General features: G+C 48.8%; 1 protein-coding gene across 3 annotated transcripts in view; it reads right to left on the reverse strand.

Moving 5' to 3' along the window:
* STRN3 (striatin 3) overlaps nucleotides 1–20,129 on the reverse strand; it is a 900,588-nt gene that overhangs the window by 434,967 nt on the left and 445,492 nt on the right. For all 3 annotated transcript variants that reach the window (XM_085627373.1, XM_085627372.1, XM_085627371.1), the window contains one exon: nucleotides 2,267–2,407. In XM_085627373.1, coding sequence (XP_085483499.1) covers nucleotides 2,267–2,407 — 141 coding nt within the window. The remainder of the gene's footprint in view (nucleotides 1–2,266; nucleotides 2,408–20,129) is intronic.

Raw genomic sequence — 20,129 nt, forward strand, 5'->3', positions numbered from 1 at the left:
TGATCGTACAAAATGCCCAAAATGTAATTTACAGGCTGCTGATTTAAAACATATGTTCTTCTCATGTCCTTTATTAGCGGATTTCTGGTCGAAGGTAACTGAAGTGACCTCTCAGAAATTAGGGAGGGCAGTTTTGTTTTCAGCAACAGAGGTTGGAGCCCAGAGTATTATAGGCAGACATGCGGACTAAATTTCAATATTACTGGCCAGCGCAAGATTGACAATTGCTCGCGTGTGGATCTCATCAACACCCCCATCGGTAATGGAATGGTGGGGATTAGTTAAAGAAACATTAGCATTGGCTAAAACTAGAGGTGTGCGGGCACTCTGTAAATTAAATAAGATATGGGGTAAGCTATTCTGAAATATCCAAAGTATAATATGTAAACAATGCTAAAGTGCCCCCCCCCTTTTTTTTTGTCATTGGTGAAAATATGTAAATCTGTAGATATGAAAAGTAAGATACCCCTAATATTGATTCACTTGCTTGTATTAATGCTTGTATCAATGTGTTTATGATTTTTTTAACTGAATAGTATGTATTAATCTTTCTTTTTTTCATGTTGTTAATAAAGAATTAAAAAAAAAAAAAAAAAGGAATGGACCTGTGTACTGTAGGGGCACAGGGCTCCTGTGCCCACACCATTGGCATAAGGCACCCAGCTAGAGGGGTGGCTGATGTATGCCATGGCAGTGTAGGTGATGGGCATGGCACACAGGGAAGTGTGTCATGTCGACTTTGTTTTGTCTTGCACCCAGACACTCAGCCTGCAAAGGCAGTGTGTGTATGTGTAAGGGTACAGGGCCTCTAACTGTGGCACAATGAGTGCTGCAGCCCTTCGAGGCCTTCCCTGGTCACAAGGCCCTGGGTACCTAGGGTACCATTTACCAGGGGCTGACATGTGGCCAGGGTTTGTCAATTTGGGTTTTGTGTGTTTTAGGGAAGGAACATAGGCCCTGGGCACCTGATTGGCAGGAGTCCAGGGCACACTCAGTCAGTGTACATTCAGCAATTCAGCAAAAAGTGGTGGCATACCATGCAAGAAAGATGGCACTTTCTCACACTGACTGATGAAAGACGCTCTATTGTGCACAGTGGTACAAAAGGGGGTGGTGATGGACGGAGCATCAGAACCAATCAAACACTCACACCCAGTCAACAGATCTGGGTTTGATCCATCACCGTTCTTTAGCCCACTCTGCCACCCCAGTTCAGACATGGCCATATGCAAATCAGTCTGACCCTGTGCCTCTTGGGAACAGTCCAGCCCGAACTGCCAAGCCATGCCTTCCCTAGACCGGAAACACGCTTCCTAGGACCGGTGTTCAACACTCCGTCCATCATTTCCTTTGGTTTTTGCTATTGTGCACAGTGGCATAGTGTTGGATTGCACTAAATAGCTGGGATGTGATTTGAAATCATTTTCTTGAGGAGTAATGTCCTGCTGTCACAAAAAAGTGGCTAGAAGGCTTTACCAATTGTTAGGGTAATTTGTAGGTCAGTATTACATGCTCAACATCTATTTACATTTGTTCTATAATCTCGCACATAAGCAGAGATAGTTGCACGTTTCTGTACAGCAACATAAAAATCAAAGCGGTCACATGAATGACAGCTTTAGCATGTCAGTCCAGAAAAATGCAGAAATCAAAAGCACTTTTCACAAACTTAGTCTACACAAAATGCCCGCCTCCCTCATCACCATAGACATTATGGCCGCAGTCATTCATTAAGAATGTCAAACTTTCAAGTATTTATGGTGGATTACATAAGAAACATCTTTGAGTGACTGAAGGGAGAAAGATTGACCATCAGATAGGAATCGGACCTCACACTCACCCCACAGATTCTGCACAGGGACACTTTTCAAACCCCACCGATCAGCTCAAATGCAAATACAAAAGGAAATGGTGATAGGCACTTCACCATATGAGCAACAATACTAAAGAACAGCCCCCTCTTCTCTCTCATCCTCCATCACTTCCCCACTCACCTGGCTAGCAACTCACATTCAAGCAAAAACATCAAAATTATGCACTTTCCCAACCTGATTAGGCTCCTGTTTTGCATCTGTTAAATTAGTTTCCAGTAGCCTCAGTTTCTTTTCCTTTCCACCAGACTTCCAGTTTTTTCCCACTGCCACACCACAGTCTCCTACTGCTGACTGCATGTCAGTGGACTTCACCTAACCAGTTTAACCAGAGATAACTGGGTTTGTAACGAAGGTTTTTCAATTATAAATAAATAAGCCACAATGCCCTTTACCTTCCTCTGCTCTCCCTCCTTCGTGGTCTGTTATCCTGGATGCTGGGACCCGGGAAGGGCTCAGCATTCCAGCAGGGATATGAGCTAGTTCTTCATCTCCAAGCTCTGCAATCATGTCGTGCAGCTTTGTTCGGTTGACTCCTGAGAAAAAATGAATTAGGAGCAGTGGTTAATACCAGGGATTTCCTATCAACTGATGTTGGTCTTTAACATGGTTTTGTTATACCAGGCACTAGACTGTTCCGTAACGTTTAGCATCACATAAAGCAAGTTAGGTTAAAACCTCTAAAACCTGTTTCAATCACAACAGCAACTTAAATAAAGGCAGCCAATTCAAGGATGAGAAACTAAAAGCATGTCAAATGTTCTGAAGAGTATATTTGCAAAGCTTCTAAAGTAGGCAGAGGTATGCTGCAGTCTCATTTGCAAGCACTGCTACTTTCAACTAAGCCAGGGGACATGTTGGGCTAGGAGAAAGATTTTTTGGGGTAAGGCCCATCTCCATATGCTCTGTGCTAGCTGACAGAGCTGTGGAGAGTGTGTGCCGCCTTGTTTTTGTGTATAGTACATGGCTGTCATGTTGTCTGTGCGGACTAGGACTGCCTTGCCTGAAATCTGTGCTTGAAAAGATTTTAGGGCTAACAATATGGCTAGTAACTCCAGATGGTTGATGTGGAGTAACTTTTGTTGAGGTGTCCATCTGCCCTGCATGGTGTGATGTAATAGGTGAACTCCCCAGCCGGAGAACGATGCGTCCATTGTCAGTATTATCTGAGGAACCGGGTCCAGGAACGGTCGCCCTTTGGAAAAGTTTTTGGTGGTCCACCACTGCAGAGAGCGATGGGTACGACCGTCTACCAACACCAGATCTGTTAATTGACCTTGGGCCTGGTTCCATTGGCGCTAAGCACTCTTGGAGAGGTCGCATCTGGAGTCTTGCGTGATGTACTATGACTATGCAAGAGGCCATCATTCCTATTAGTTGCATGAACACTCTAGCTGCAAGAGTGTGTTGTGGCTGAAATTTGTCGCGTAGAGCCTGAATACTTGCTATCCTGGCAGGACTGGGGTAGGCTATAGTGGCACCCAGATATTGTTTTACGTGGGACGGTTGGAGATGGGACTTTGCGTGGTTTACTGTGAAGCCCAGTTGGTGAAGTAGCTGGATAGTGGCGTGCGTGTGTTGTACACACTGATTGTATAAACTGGCTTTTATTAGCCAGTCGGCTAGGTATGGGAACACATGGATGTGTTGTCTGCGCAGGTGTGCTGCCACTACTGCTAGGCACTTGGTGAATACTTGTGGTGCTGTTGTGACTCCAAACGGGAGTACTTTGAATTGGTAGTGTTGGCCGTCCACTACAAATCTGAGGAACTTCCTGTGAGAGTTGTGCACAGGAATGTGGAAATAGACGTCTTTTAGGTCTAAAGTGGTCAGGAAATCGTTGTGGGAGAGCAGTGGAACTACCTGCTGAAGTGTTACCATGTGAAAATGATCTGAGTGTATGTATCTGTTTAGAGGCCTGAGGTCTAGGATGGGCCGTAGAATCTCGTCCCTTTTTGGTATGAGAAAATATAGGCGGTAGACCCTCATATTTTGTTGGTTGGTAGGAACCTGTTCTATCCCCCCTTTCGTAGGAGGGAGATTACCGCCCTTGCGGGACGTTAGGAGTGTCAGGGATGTTATAGTCGTCCCATGGGTCTGGGGAGCCTGTGGGAATGGGGTCCCCTGAAGGTAGGTCATGGGGTATGTTCCCTATATCATCATAGACCATCATAATCATCATCCGGAGAGGGTGTGGGGGTATGATGAGGGGTGGGGGAGAAGGAGGGGAGCTTGGGCAGGCTTTTCCAGCTGTCTCTTTTTGATGCTGAGCATCAAATGTCCGGTTTTGGGGTCCTTGATCAATGTCTTTTGCAATGGATCAGGTGTAAAAAGTTCTTCCGAGGGTGGTTTGTCCGTCGGCGCCGAAGGCGTCGGGCCGTGGGTTTTCTTGTTTTAGAGTTTGCGCTAGTCCGCTGTTTGGAACTATGCGGCCTGGAAAAGGCTGCCTGTTTACTCGGTGCCGAGATGGTTTTCGGCTTCGAGCTATCAGTGTCAGTGGCCTTGTGTCTTTTGTTCGGTTCCGGGGATGGTGTCGGTACCAAGGAGCTGGTTTTCGGCGCAGAGTGTTTCGGTATGGAGCTCGGTGCCGAGGAGGAGGCCATTTTCTTTTTCGGCGTCGGTACGGAGGAGTGTTTCTCGGCACCGATGGTGGGCTGGCTCGAGCCCGAGCCGCAGGAAGGCTTAATAGGCTTCTTTACCGGTCCTGAAGGTGCGGTGTGGGAAGCAGTTTCTTTGATCCTGCCTAGGCCTGGAGGCGAAGGCGTGACCGAAGCCTTTTTCGGTGCTGTCGAGGGTGGGGGGGGTCTTCGGTACTCACGACCCTCTGTGCCGGAGTGATGTCCTCCACATCTGAATTGTAGGCTTCGGAGGCGCTGACGAGGCCCTCGTCGGTGTGTTGTTCTTCTGGAGCGTCGACGCCTTCCCCGAAGATGTCGTCTGGAATCGCCGTCGACGAGTGTGCCATAGTTCTTCGTGCCCTTCGGTCTCGAATGGTTTTCTTGGACCGGAAGGACTTGCACGCCGGACAATCTCAAGCCTCATGTTCAGGGGAGAGGCAGAGGTTACATACTTCGTGAAGGTCGGTGTGGGGGAATTTGGACCCACATCAAGGGCACTTCTTGAAGGGAGTCCTTTCCATTAGCCAGTACCGGAGCTGGGGTAGGCCCGAAGGCCGTCGACTACTGGAATCGAAGGTCTTGATCGATGAGAGCCGCGCCGAGTGTGGAGATCGCGATTGAAAACAATACCGCGAATTGGGGTGAGGATTGCACGTCGATTGAAGAACTGGAAACTGTTCGGAATCGGAGCGCGAAGATCACATCCGAGCCCGATGGCGGAGAAAAACTATCTGAGGATGGAGCCGAAGCCCATGCGCAATACGATCCAAAGGAGGAGTCACATACCTCGTGACTTCCAAAGACTTTCCAAGAGGAAAAACAACTGCAAACATCTGGATCCAACACCAGATGGCGATCTATGCACAGTGTGTAATCTGCAGCTCATATGCCTCGAACAGACTGATTCAGTTCATTGAACATTTTGCGTATGTTTGGCTCCGCTGACTGTGTGGAGGCCATGTCCGCCGTCGACTGCTCTCCTTCAGGTAGGGTCCCCACACGGGGAGGCTTGGGCGGTCCAAACAAAAGTTTGGGCTGTTTGGTGTCAGTCTTGCCCATGGCTCACCACCTTGCCCCCAAGCGGGCGTCACAACAATGCTGCCTTTCCTGAGCCACCTGCGCCGCCCTACAATGTGCGGGTACACCTTGTGGTCGCCTTAGTAGCTGTGACTGCTAGGTCCCGAAGCCCCACCGCCAGCCACACCGCTTCTGAGCCCACTCAGCACGCCTTTCACAATCTTCAGGCAGAACTAAGTGGAGGTCCGGCCGTCCAACTGAGGCTATTTTCTTGCACCTGATCTGGCCCTGCTCACGTGTCACCTGCGGTGCTCGAAACGGCCCAGCAACTCTGGTCTTTTCTCGTCGCCCTGCCCACGCAGGGGGGATTTGGGGGGGCTTCTCTAGGACACCCCTCCCGAGGGTGGCCATGCCCTTGCAGCAGTCTATTGCCCTACTCCACGCAGCTGCTCTCACCGGGTTCTTGCGTGGCAGTGGATCCTGTGCTCAGTGGATCTCCGATGAGCCAGAGGATGCCAGGCAGTCACGGACCCAAGGGGAGTTGCGCCATCCAATTCTCCACTGTAATCTCAGATGTTGCTCCGCCCTGGTCGCTCGGTAACCTTTTCCCAGGCCCGCAATGTGGTGCGCTGGTCACGCAGTAGCGTTGCGAGGGGGAAGGCCGTCACCAACAGAACCCTCCTCCCCCCGTGTGCTCACACCCGCGGGGCCGCCACTCTCTTCGGCGTCCACAGGCCTTCCTGCCAGCCTCTTGCCTCAACCTCCTCTGGGATCAGTCCGAGGCCAGTTCCGGACCTCGACCTGTTCGCTAGCCGCACACAGACCGCGGCCCAGCGGCCAATATCCGCTCGTCTCGGTCGTCCGCTCAGGCAAATATACGCACCAGTGAAACGGGGAGCCGACAGTAGACTACCTCACCCACAGCGCCGGTCTGGTTTAGCAGTTCCTCTCAGGGTGCGAGGCCACCATCTTATGCAACCGCCGGCCCCTAAACTGCGCCCGCCAGTTGCCCCAGTGCTCCGATGCCACTTCCCTTGGTTTAGGGACTGCAGCGCTCACCTGTTACGCCCAATAACGGTCGGATTTTCAATACAGCCTGCAGAGCCTCACTAGGTGGCGGCCATTTTGTAGTCTGCACTCTAGCCCCTCAGCCTTATTCCTCTATGTGGTCATGGAACTCTTTACTGGCTTGACATATCCTTTTAGTGCATGGCAGGCGTTACTTTTTTCTGTCTAGAATGGATTTTCTGACTTTTTATAGCAATGGAGCTCTTCTAGATATCTCTTCTCGGGAATTCTTAATCTCGAAAAGAGACTAAGATTGCAAGTGTTTAACAGTGTTTCTCGTGGGACTCTTCTTCAGTTGGGTTTCCTCTACTATAGTTTGGAGATTACGGCTTGGATTCCTTATGATTTCCCAATCAATTTCCAAAAGGTTGTCTTATCTTTTATCGTCCCCAATTTAAACTGAGGGTGCAAGACCATGCGGCATCTTCTCCTCCTCACCCTTCAAACAGCCCTGGAAGTTATACCGATAAGAAAGATATATTAAAGTGAATTGGTGTTAGCTGAAAATGACATTCTGGGCTAGTCATGATTCAAAAGCTTGCCTAACAAAACTGATGGCTCATATGTCCAGTCTGCCTAAACCAATCCTGCAGCATCTAATCTCTTCCTCACCATGCAAGGGACTGGAAATCTCAAAAAAGTCCTTATCCAGGCAGAGTGACCTTTAAGCAAGTAAAGATGAGGCCTCTCAGTTCCCAGGAAAATCATCTACCAAGGGATGCCTTAAAGTAAATGCAGAATAGTGTGCCCCTCACCAGACAGGAATTATAAACCAAAGTCTATTCTACAGTATTTTGTCAAGTGATCAATTTTTTTTGTCTTCCCTCTGATGCAAAGGCTTTGCAACAACTTGTGTCCAGAATAGCCGCCAGAAACGTGGCAGACCTGGAAGGACAGAGGACCGACTTTTCCCTGTTGAGTTGAAGTCCCAGATTTCGACTGTTTCTGATGCTGTCTGAGAAGACCGTGCTTTCACCAACCAGTCGTCCAGATAAGGAAAAACCTCTAGCGTTTGTTTTCTGAGAAACGCTGCGACTGGGGCTAAGACCTTCGTGAATATCCACGGCGCAGATCTGAGTCCGAAAGGCAGGACCTTGAATTGGAAGTGGCTCTTGGCTACTGTAAAGCGTAAAAACCTCCTGTGGGCAGGGTGGATGGGAACATGGAAGTATGCGCCCTCGAGACCAGGGTGGCCATGTAATCCCCTGGATTGAGGAGCCGCAAAATGTCCTGCAGAGATATGATCCGAAACGAGAGTTTTATGAGATAGGTGTTGAGCTCCCTCAGGTCTAAAATTGGGCGCCATTTGTCTACGGTCTTGCGAACGAGGAAGAACCGGGAATAGAATTCTTTGCCTTGTTGGGACAGAGGTACTGGTTCTATCGCTCATTTGAGAAGTAGTTGGTGAGCTTCAAGACGTAGAAGATGCAGATGTTTGGATTCAGTGGCGCGAGGGGCTCTGGAGGGTGGCTGGTGTTGAAACTCCAGTGTATGGCCAAATCGGATCATATTGAGGACGCACCGATCGGATGTTAGGAGTTGACAGTTGTGGAGGCATCGAGAGATCCTGCCCCCCACTGGTGTTACAGGGGGGGAAGGAACAGTAGACCGAGCTGGGAAGGCACTATTGGCGCTTAGAGGAATCTCTCCCCTGGCACCCTTGTCGTCCTCTACAGGATTGGTGAGAGAAATAAGACGATTGGCCTTGACGTTGAGAATACTGGGGCCTGTAAGACTGAGATGGCTGCGAATAGGAGGAATAGCGCAGCTGCTGGTATCCACCCCTGTATGAAGAAAAAACTCTTCCTCTCGCTCCACGGAGAGGCACGTTGCGGTATTGAAAAGTCCCATGGGACTTCGCCGTCTCCGTGTCCTTTTTTATATCCTGCAGTGCATCGTCCACGTGCTTCCTATCGAACGGCAAATCCAGGATTTTATTCTGGACATTCGGGCAAAACCAGGTGGCCCGAAGCCAGCCTTGCCGTCCAAGGACTGCTACTCCTGCCAGAGAGCGGAAAGCAGTAGTAGCAATGTCCATTGCGCAATCAATTTCCGAAGAGGAACGTTCTCCCTCCTCCAGGATTTTCTTGGCGTCAGCCTTAGAGTCTACTGGTAGTTGGTCTAAAGACGGGGATAGGTCGCACCACATCTGGCGATCATATCGTCCAAGAATCGGAAAGGCATTAGCAGCCCTGAACAGGACTGGACATAGAAGAGGACCTCTTCCCAACATTATCTAGTCGTCTACCATCCTTATCGGGCGGTGTGGTGAGGGGCGCTGATGGATTCTTCGACTTTCTTTGGGCCGCTTGAGAAATCACAGAGTCCGGTTTCGGCTGGCTGACCAGACAAGCGGGGCTGTCCTCTAGAGCTTTGTACTTTTTCTCCAGTCAAGGAAGAATAGGCATGACAGCTGCGGGAACCTTCATAACTTTTATCCCCTCATACCAGACATGGCCCACAATTTGGGATAGAACGGACAGACTTCTTATAAGGTTCTTTGAAATCACAAAGAAAACATTCTGATTGTACTTATGGAATGGAAAGATCGAAACGTTTGGAAGCTCGTTCCATTAACTTGTGAAAACCTCCAATATCCGCTGGAGGAGAGTCCGACAGATCCGGAGAAGCGGGATCCGGAATAATGTACTCGTCCCATTCCCTATGTGGATCTGGGACTGGGACAGACTTTGCCCTGCTCAACATCTGATGAGTCATCTTGAAGTGTGACCACATTTTGTGGAGGTTCCAGAGGCTCTGGAACCGGAGCTTGGGGAAGCGGAGGAACCACTGGACCAGGAGATCGAGGTGGAGGTTGAGACACTTGAACTGACTGTTGGCCGGAAGTTTGAGTTGGAAATCTCTTTCTGTAATCCAACAGCATGAATTGGAGATCAGCAATGAGTGAAGACGGCATGGCCACCATGCCCTGTTGCGACTGTTCCAGACACCTAGATTGTGGCAGATATTGCTGTTGCTCCATATAACAGTCCTCAGAGTCCGAGTCATGATATTTTACATGTAACTGGGATGGGCTATATGCATCCCCGTAAGGACCGTCATCCTCCTCTGAAAATTCCTCCTCCAAAAGGAGCGGCAGAGGCAGTGGTGTCACTCTCCGAGGAGATGTCATTTCCGGGGTAATCCGGCGTCTTCTTATCGAAACTGCCACTTTTTGTATCGTCGACGGAGTCATCGCCAACGAAGATTGAACAGTCGACGACGAAAGGGCAATCGTCGACGGGACTGTCGTCGAGACCGTCGTCAGCACCATGCTGGAAGCCATAGACGTCGCAGTCGTCGACACCAACATCATCGTCGAGCTAGTCAACGACATAGCAACAGGTACCTCAGGTTGCAGCATCGACGAAGCCGTCGTCGACAAGGGCAATGGAGACGAAGTTCTCGTCGACGAGCCAGTTGACAGAGCCAAATTCGACGCCGGTAGAATTTTTGATGCGGTCGTCGACGGACTTGATGCGGTCGTCGACAGACCTGATGTTGTCGTCGACAGACAGATTTTACAGTCAGCTTTCCCCTCAGGTGGGACGGAAGCGTTTTTTAAAAATTATTATTATTTTTTTTTTTTTTAACAGTTTTGGTTTCTCAGAGGGTGGAGGCGAAACCGAAGGCCCCAGGCTTATTTTCTTAACAGATTTTACCTCAGGAACCAGTCCTTCCCTCTCCTTTACACCTCGGTGAGGAGATTTGATGGGACTACGCCTGTCAGACCTATCAGAGATCTTTTTTAAAGCCTTGGCAGGAGGGTCAGTAGAAGTTGAAGGTGAAGACCTACCCTGTTTTTGAGATCTCCCCGAAGAAGTCGCAGAGGAGGCATCATCACTGTCACTCGAAACAGGGTCATTCCGTGACTAACTTTTGCAGCCAGGTGAGTAGACGTCCCTCACGGTCTCTTAAGGTCTTTGAAGAGAAGGTCCGACAGACCTTGCAGTCAGTAGCCTTGTGGTCAGGGTACAAACAAAAAATACAGTCTTTATATTTGTCCTCCACATAAAGCCTCTTCTTTCAACAGGTGGCACAGGCTTTGAATAAAGCTTTCTTCTCCTTGTCAGACATGAGCAGAGCTCAATTGAGACTCCCTTGCACAACGTGAAAATCTGAGGCTCTCAAAGGAGGGTTCTATGGGGTGAGGCTGATCTGATTGGTTGTTGCATTATTTAGGTGGATAACCTACAAAATGAGATGAGGCCTAGGCCTTTTCTTCTCTTTTGTACCTACTGCTATAGTATTTTTTATTTTACCGAGACTCTCATTCCGACGACGGGAAATGATACAAGCTATGGGAATCTATGAAAGTTCCAATACTGGAGTAAACAGTGTATGTAAAATTGTCTTGCCCACACTAGCCTGTTGTCTAGCTAACACATCTATGCAGTAGTGTTTTGTAAAGGTGTGTGGTGTAGAACATGTTGCAGCTTTGCAGATGTCATCTATGAATACATTTCCTAAAAATGCCATACAGCCCCTTAGTTCACGAGTGGAATGCGCTCTAGGGGGAATTGTTAATGTGCGTTTAGCTTTAATGTAGCATATTTGAATGCACTTAACTATCCACCTTGCAATACCTGATTTTGATATTGGATTGCCTGTATGGGGTGGAGCAAAGGCAACAAAAAGTTGCTTTGTTTTCCTGGAAGTTTTTGTTCTTTCAATGTAGTACAATTATGCTCTTTTCACATCTAATGTGTGGAGAGCACGTTTTACCACTGAAGATGGTTGAGGGAAGAACACAGCTAACTCAACAGATTGGTTAATATGAAAGGCAGAAATTACTTTAGGTAAAGATTTTTGGGGTTAGTCCTAAGAACCACTTTGTTTTGATGCATTTGTAAAAATGGCTCTTCTATGGTTAGTACCCAACGCTCACCTACTCTTCTCAGAGATGTGAGGGCTATGAGGAAGGCTACCTTCCAAGTGAGAAATTGTAGTTCACATTTGTGCAATGGCTCAAAAGCTGCACCCATGAGCCTTGTAAGAACTATGTTAAGATTCCACACTGGAGCAGGTGGAAGTCTGGGGGAAAGATTCTTTTAAGTCCTTCCATAAATGCAGGTACTCTAAAAAGAGACAAACGCTGTCTGTTTTGTAGATATGCAGCTTTCGCAGCTAGATGTAAGCGTATGGATGTGTACGCTAAATTTGAACGCTGTAGATGTAATAGATAGCAAGGAAAATGCTACTTACCAGTATGCATCTGTTCTTGGCATGTAGAGCTGATGATCCACACACTGAGCATAGATCACCAGCTGGTGTTGGGCCCGGATGTTAGTACTTGTTTTGGTCTTGGAAAAGTCTTTGGAAGTCACAAGATAGGTGACTCCTCCTTTGGATCAAAGTGCGCATGGGCATCGGCTCCATCCCCAGATTGTTTTTTTGCCAGCAGGGAAATGATGGAGTTTTGTAAGAAACAGAAAAAATGCCCATGTATGCTGTTTCTAAATAAGATAGCACTGGAACAGATAGAGGTAGCTGTGGAGGTGGGTGGGCGTAGTGTGGATCTGCAGCTCTACATTCCAAGAACAGATGCATACTGGTAAGTAGCATTTTCCGATCGAGGAATATGAGCTGCAGATCACACGCTGTGCAGAGATTGTATAGCAGTACCCGTCCCTAGCGGCCACCAGTATCTGTTGCAGTAGTTTGAAATTGTGTTTTGAGTACAGCCTGGCCCACACTAGCTTGTTTTGTTTGCACATCTACACAATAGTGCTTTGTGAATATGTGCGGTGTAGACCATGTAGCTGCTTTGCAGATGTCATCTAAAGGAATGATCCCTAAAAATGCCATTGAAGCCCCTATCTTTCGGGTTGAGTGGGCTTTAGGAGGAACAGATAATGTACATTTTGCTTTGTGGTAGCAAATCTGTATGCATTTGACAATCCAGCTTGCTACCCCAGATTCTGATATGGGGTTGCCTTTATGTGGTGGTGAGAAAGACACGAAAAAAAAACTTGTCTTGGAAAAGGATTTGTCCTTTCAATGTAATAAAGCAGTACTCTTAACATCTAGAGTGTGAAGAACTCTTTCTGCGACTGTTTGTGGTTGCGAGAAGAATACTGGCAACTCCACAGACTGATTGAGGTGGAAGGGAGAAATAACCTCAGGGAGGAATGTTAGATTGGTTCTGAGAACCACTTTATGATGGAGTTGTAAAAAAGTTCTTGAATAGTTAGTGTCTGTAGCTCACTGACTCTTCTAAGGGAAGTAATATCCACTAGGAAAGCAACTTTCCATGTTAGAAATTGTATCTCACATTTGTGTAGGGGTTCAAAGGGAGGGCCCATTAATCTTCGGAGAATTATGTTTAAATTCCACACAGGTGAGTGGCACCCTGGGAGGAATTATTCTTTTGAGGCCTTCCATAAACGCCTTGATGGCAGGCTCCCTGAAGAGCGACAAGTGTTGTCTATTATGTAGGTAGGCTGCTATGGCAGCGAGACGTAACCTAATAGATGTGTACGCTAAGTTACACCTTTGGAGATGCAGTAGATAACCTATGATGTGTTGAATAGACACATCTGAAGGACTGATGGAGTCGTTATGACAATATATCACGAATAGTTTCCACTCGGCTGCATAGCAGGCTCTAGTGGTGGGGCGTATAGCTTCTCTGATAACATTCATACAGTCAGGGGGAAGGTTTAGGTAACCAAACTCTAAGACCTGAAGAGCCAGATCGCTAGGTTGAGCTGTGCTGGGTCCTGGTGTCTGATCTCTCCACGGTTCTGGGTTAAGTGGTGTGGGAAGAGGTGTAGTTTTTGGTGCGGGACTACGGATAGTTCTGGTAATGTGGTGTACCACGGTTGTCTGGCCCATGTTGGAGCAACTAGGATGACAGTCAATGAGTGTTGCTGCAGTTTGCACACCACCAGTGGAATGAGTGGGAGAGGCAGAAAAGTATACGCAAATCTGCCTGACCAATTCATCCATATCGCATTGCCTTTGGACAATGGGTGTGGATATCTGGCTGCGAACCTTGGGCATTTGGCGTTTGTGTGTGGCGAAGAGATCTAGCTCTGGTTGCCCACACATCTGGAAAAATGGTTGAAGAACTTGCGGATGAAGTTCCGACTAATGAATCTGTTGCGTCTGACAACTTAATATCGGCTATGTTGTTCTGGACTCCCGGAACATGTCGAGCTACGAGAAGACTTTTCTGAGGAATAGCCCATTTCCATATGCTTTGCACCAGTTGAGAGAGCTGTAGGGAGTGTGTCCTGCCTTGTTTCTCTATGTAGTACATGGCTGTCATATTGTCGGTGCAGACTTGGACAGCCTTGCCTGATATTTGTTTCAGGAATGCCTTTAGGGCTAGGAATATGGCTAGTAACTCCAGGTGATTGATGTGGAGTAAGGAATATGCTACTTACCAGTATGCATCTGTTCTTGGCATGTAGAGCTGCAGATCTGCACACTTGTGCATAGATCGCCATCTGGTGTTGGGCCCGGATGTTTGCAGTTGTTTTTCCTCTTGGAAAGTCTTTGGAAGTCACGAGGTCGGTGACTCCTCCTTTGGATCGTATTGGGCATGGGCTTCGGCTCCATCCTCAGATTGTTTTTCTCCAGCAGGGAAAGATGGAGCGTAGTAATAACAGTGAAGATACCCATGTGTGTATCATCTAAATAAGATAAACTGGAACAGATAAAGGTAGCCGGGGAGGCGGATGGGCGTGTGCAGATCTGCAGCTCTACATGCCAGAAACAGATGCATACTGGTAAATAGCATATTCCGTTTGAGGCATATGACCTGCAGATTACACACTTGTGCATAGATTATATAGCAGTACCCACCGTTAGCGGCGACCACCCGTATCTGTTGCAGTGGTTTGCAATAATGTTTTGAGTACAGCCTGGCCCACACTAGCCTGTAGCTTAGTTTGCACATCTACACAGAAATGTTTAGTGAAAGTGTGCGGTGTTGACCATGTAGCTGCTCTGCAGATATCATCTAATGGGATGTTCCCTAAAAATGCCAGTGAAGCCCCTATTTTACGTGTAGAGTGGGCTTTAGGGGGAACGGATAGCGTTCGTTTTGCTTTGTGGTAGCAAACCTGAATGCATTTGACAATCCACCTAGCTATCCCAGACTTGGAGATTGGGTTGCCCTTGTGTGGTGGAAAGAGACAAACAGTTGTTTGGTCTTACGGAAAGGTTGTGTTCTCTCGATGTAGTAGAGTAAGGCTCGTTTGACATCTAATGTGTGAAGAGCTCTTTCTGCAACGGTCTGTGGTTGCGAGAAGAATACTGATAGTTCCACCGATTGGTTTAGGTGAAAGGGAGAAATGACTTTAGGGAGGAATTTTGGGTTGGTACGGAGAACAACCTTGTTATGGTGCATTTGGAGAAAAGGTTCTTGAATGGTAAGTGCTTGTATCTCACTGACCCTTCTGAGGTAAGTGATGGCTACAAGAAAAGCAGTTTTCCATGTTAGGAATTGAAGTTCACATTTGTGTAGTGGTTCGAAGGGAGGCCCCATTAGTCTGGTGAGAACGATATTTAGGTTTCACACAGGTGAGGGTGGCACTCTGGGGGGGAAATTATTCTTTTAAGGCCTTCCATGAAGGCTTTAATGGCAGGTACTCTAAATAGTGATAGATGTTGCCTGTTTTGTAGATAAGCGGCTATGGCTGCAAGGTGCAGTCTAATGGACGTATAGGCTAGATTGCATCTTTGTAGGTGCAATAAATAGCCTATGACGTGTTCAATGGACACATCTAGGGGATTGATGGTATTGTTGTGACAATAGAGAACAAAACATTTCCACTTGGCGGCGTAGCACGCTCTAGTGGTGGGTCGTCTAGCTTCTTTGATGACATTCATGCAGTCAGGGGGAAGATTTAGGTAACCGAATTCTAGGATTTCAGAAGCCAGATCGCAAGATTGAGCTGAGCTGGGTCTGGGTGCCTGATCTCTCCATGGTTCTGGGTTAAGAGGTGTGGAGAGAGGTGTAACTTGTGGTGCTGTACTACAGAGAGTTCCAGCAGTGTGGTGTACCACGGTTGTCTGGCCCAAGATGGAGCTACTAGGATTAGTGTGAGGGAGTGTTCTTGCAATTTGCGCACCACTAATGGAATGAGTGGGAGAGGCGGAAAAGCATATGCAAATCTGCCTGACCAGTTCATCCATATAGCATTGCCTTTGGACAATCGGTGTGGGTATCTGGTGGCGAAGCTTGGGCATTTGGTGTTTTCGTGGGTGGCAAAGAGGTCCAAATGTGGATGCCCCCACATTTGAAAGTACGGTTGAAGAACTTGTGGGTGGAGTTCCCACTCGTGGAGTAGTTGTGTTTGTCTACTGAGCAGATCTGCCACAGTGTTCTGGACTCCTGGGACATGTTGGGCTAGGAGAAAGATTTTCTGAGGTATGGCCCATCTCCATATGCTCTGTGCTAGCGGAGAGAGCTGTGGAGTGTGTGTGCCGCCTTGTTTTTGTATATAGTACATGGCTGTCATGTTGTCTGTGCGGACTAGGACTGCCTTGCCTGAAATCTGTGTTTGAAAAGATTTTAGGGCTAAGAAGATGGCTAGTAACTCCAGATGGTTGATGTGGAGTAACGGTTGTTGAGGTGTCCACCTGCCCTGCATGGTGTGATGTAATAGGTGAGCTCCCGAGCCGGAGAGCGATGCGTCGGTTGTCAGTACTAGCTGAGGAACCGGGTCCAGGAACGTTCCACCTTTGGAAAGGTTTTTGGTGGTCCACCACTGCAGAGAGCGATGGGTACGACCGTCTACCAACACCAGATCTGTTAATTGACCCTGGGCCTGGTTCCATTGGCGCGCTAAGCACTCTTGGAGAGGACGCATCTGGAGTCTTGCGTGAGGTACTATGAATATGCAAGAGGCCATCATCCCGATTAGTTGCATAAACACTCGAGCTGGAAGGGAGTGAGTGTTGTGCCGTAAATTTTGCGCGTAGAGCCTGAATGCTTGTAATCCTGGCCGGACTGGGGTAGGCTAGCGCTCTTGAGGTGTCTATGGTGGCACAGAGGTATAGTTTTACGTGGGACGGTTGCAGATGGGACTTCGTTTGGTTTACTGTGAAGCCCAGTTCGTGAAGTAGCTAGATAGTGGCGTGCGTGTGTTGTACACACTGGTTGTATGAGCTGGCTTTTATCAGCCAGTCGTCTAGGTATGGGAAGACATGGATGTGTTGTCTGCGCAGGTGTGCTGCCACTACTGCTAGGCACTTGGTGAATACTTGTGGTGCTGTTGTGACTCCAAATGGGAGTACTTTGAATTGGTAGTGTTGGTCATCCACTACAAATCTGAGGAACTTCCTGTGAGCGTTGTGCACAGGAATGTGGAAATAAGCGTCTTTTAGGTCTAAAGTGGTCAGGAAGTCGTTTGGGGAGAGCAGTGGAAGTACCTGCTGAAGTGTTACTATGTGAAAATGGTCTGAATGTATGTATCTGTTTAGGGGCCTGGGGTCTAGGATGGGCCGTAGAGTCTCGTCCCTTTTTGGTATGAGAAAATATAGGGAGTAGACCCCCATATTTTGTTGGTTGGTAGGAACGTGTTCTATCGCCCCTTTTTGTAGGAGGGAGATTGCCTCCTGCTTTAGTAATGTTAGATGTTCCCGTGACATTGGGCGTTGTCTGGGTGGACTGTTGGGGGGGGGGGGAGGGGGGTGTAGATATTAGTTCTAGGCAGTAGCCTGACCAAATTATTTTCCTTACCCATTTGTCTGAGGTGATGGTAGCCCAGACAGGAAGGAAATTTTGGAGTCTGCCCCCGAACGGAGTGGGATGGTCTGGGGGGAGTGGCGGGAAGTCATTGGGTAGGAGCAGAGGCAGAGCGGGCGGTGTTTTTCTTGCCTCTGCCTTTGCTATTGTTGCCCCTCGTAGCCACCTCTTTGGTAACCCCTTGTGAAGGTGGATTGGGTAGGGGCCTTATATGAAGTGGAAGCGGTATCAGAGGAGTAGCCCCTAGATGTGCTCCGAAAGCAAGAACGGCAAAAGGGACGCCTGGGAGGGTGTGATTGTAAGGCTCCCATAGATTTTGCCGTGTCCTTTTTCATCTTTTCTAGGGTCTCATCCACTTTTGGGCCGAACAGATGTTCCTGGTCAAAGGGGTCGTTCAGGATGGAAGCTTGTAATTCTGGTTTAAAACCGGAGATCCTGCCCCAGGCATAGCGACGGAGGAGGACGCTAGTATTGATGGTCCTGGAGGCGGTGTCGGCTGCATCTAGGGCACAACGGATGGAGGTATTAGTGATGGTTTTGCCCTCCTGAATTGACTCATTTGCCCTATTTTTGTATTTGTCAGGGAGGTGTTGCATTATGGCTTCTAGTTCGTCATAATGGGCCCTGTCATATCTTGCTAGTAGCGCTTGTGTATTAGCGATACGTCATATGTTGGCAGCTTGTGATGCAGTGCGCTTGCCGGATGCGTCCAAGAGTTTTGACTCTTTGTCAGGTGGTGGTGCTTCGCCTCATGCCTGGGAGTTGGCCCTCGTTCGTGCTGTGGACACTACCAGGGAATCTAGTGGTTCTGGCCCTCTGATGTAGGAGGGATCTGTAGGGGCGGCTTTATATTTCTAGGCAGTAGCCTGACCAAATTATTTTCCTTACCCATTTGTCTGAGGTGATGGTAGCCCAGACAGGAAGGAAATTTTGGAGTCTGCCCCCGAACGGAGTGGGATGGTCTGGGGGGAGTGGCGGGAAGTAATTGGGTAGGAGCAGAGGCAGAGCGGGCGGTGTTTTTTTTGCCTCTGCCTTTGCTATTGTTGCCCCTCGTAGCCACCTCTTTGGTAACCCCTTGTGAAGGTGGATTGGGTAGGGGCCTTATATGAAGTGGAAGCGGTATCAGAGGAGTAGCCCCTAGATGTGCTCCGAAAGCAAGAACGGCAAAAGGGACGCCTGGGAGGGTGCGATTGTAAGGCTCCCATAGATTTCCCCGTGTCCTTTTTCATCTTTTCTAGGGCCTCATCCACTTGTTGGCAGCTTGTGATGCAGTGCGCTTGCCGGATGCGTCCAAGAGTTTTGACTCTTTGTCAGGTGGTGGTGCTTCGCCTGATGCCTGGGAGTTGGCCCTCGTTCGTGCTGTGGACACTACCAGGGAATCTAGTGGTTCTGGCCCTCTGATGTAGGAGGGATCTGTAGGGGCGGCTTTATATTTTTTCTCAATGCGTGGGTTAATGACCCTAGCTCTTACAGGGTCTTTAAAGACCTCCGGCGCATGTTTTATAACTCCTTTGAGCATGGGCAGTATGGAGGTGGCCCTATGCGTGGTGTCGAAAGTATCGAGGAGGAAGTCCTGATCCAAGGGGTCGGTATGGAGATCTACCCCGTGATAGTGTGCAGCCCTTTGGATTAAGTGGTTGAACCCCAATGAGTCTTCTGGTGGGGATGGTCTCAAAGGATAGAGATCATCTTGTGGGACGTTAGGGATGTCAGGGATGTTATAGTCGTCCCATGGGTCTGGGGAGCCTGTGGGAGTGGGGTCCCCTGTAGGTAAGTCATAGGGCACGTCCCCTATGTCATCATATGTGTCATCATGATCATCATCATCCGGAGGGGGTGTTGGGGAATGATGAGGAGGGGTGGAGGAGGGGAAGGTGGAAGGGGTGGAAGAGGTGGGGAAGGTATTCTGAAAGGTGAGGTAGCAGAGTCCTTCCTCTTTGGAGGTGGAGCTGGGGCAGGTTTTTCCAGCTGTTTCTTTTTGATGCTGAGCATCAAATGTCTGGTTTTGGGATCCTTGGTCAATGTCTTTTGCAATGGATCCGATGTAAAGAGTTCTTCTGAAGGTGGTTTATCCGTCGGCGCCGAAGGCATCGGGGCCGTTGGTTTTCTGGCTTTAGTGTCCTGTTTGGAAGAATGCGGCTTGGAAAGGGCTTTTTGTTTGGTCGGTGCCGAGATGGGTTTCGGCTTCGAGAGCTCGGTTCCGGTGGTCTTGTGTGCTTTTGTCGGTTCCGGGGATGGTGTCGGTACCGAGGAGCTGGAGCTGGGTTTCGGCACCGAGTGTTTCGGTATGGGGCTCGGTGCCGAAGAGGAGGCCATTTTCTTTTTCGGTGTCGGTGCGGAGGAGTGTTTGTCGGCACCGACGGTGGGCTGGCTCGAGCCCGAGCCGCCGGAAGGCTTAATCGGCTTCTTTACCGGTCCCGAAGGTGCGGTGTGGGAAGCAGTGTCTTTGGTTTTACCTAGGCCCGGAGGCGAAGGCGTGACCGAAGCCTTTTTCGGTGCCAGCAAGGGTGTGGGGGGGGGGGCAAATTGGTACTCACGACCCTCTGTGCCGGAGTGATGTCCTCCACATCTGAATCGTTGGCTTCTGAGGCGCTGATGAGGCCCTCGTCGGTGTGGTGGTCTTCTGGAGCGTCGACGCCCTCTCCAAAGATGTCATCTGGAATCGCCGTCAACGAGTGTGCCAGGGTTCTTCTTGCCCTCCGGTCTCGAATAGTTTTCTTGGACCGGAAGGCGTTGCACGCCGGACAGTCTCGAGCCTCGTGTGCAGGGGAGAGGCAGAGGTTACATACTTCGTGGAGATCGGTGTGGGGTAATTTGGACCCACATCAAGGGCACTTCTTGAAGGGAGTCCTT

The sequence above is a fragment of the Triturus cristatus genome, chromosome 9 (assembly GCF_964204655.1).
Source record: "Triturus cristatus chromosome 9, aTriCri1.1, whole genome shotgun sequence".
Classification (NCBI taxonomy): domain Eukaryota; kingdom Metazoa; phylum Chordata; class Amphibia; order Caudata; family Salamandridae; genus Triturus; species Triturus cristatus.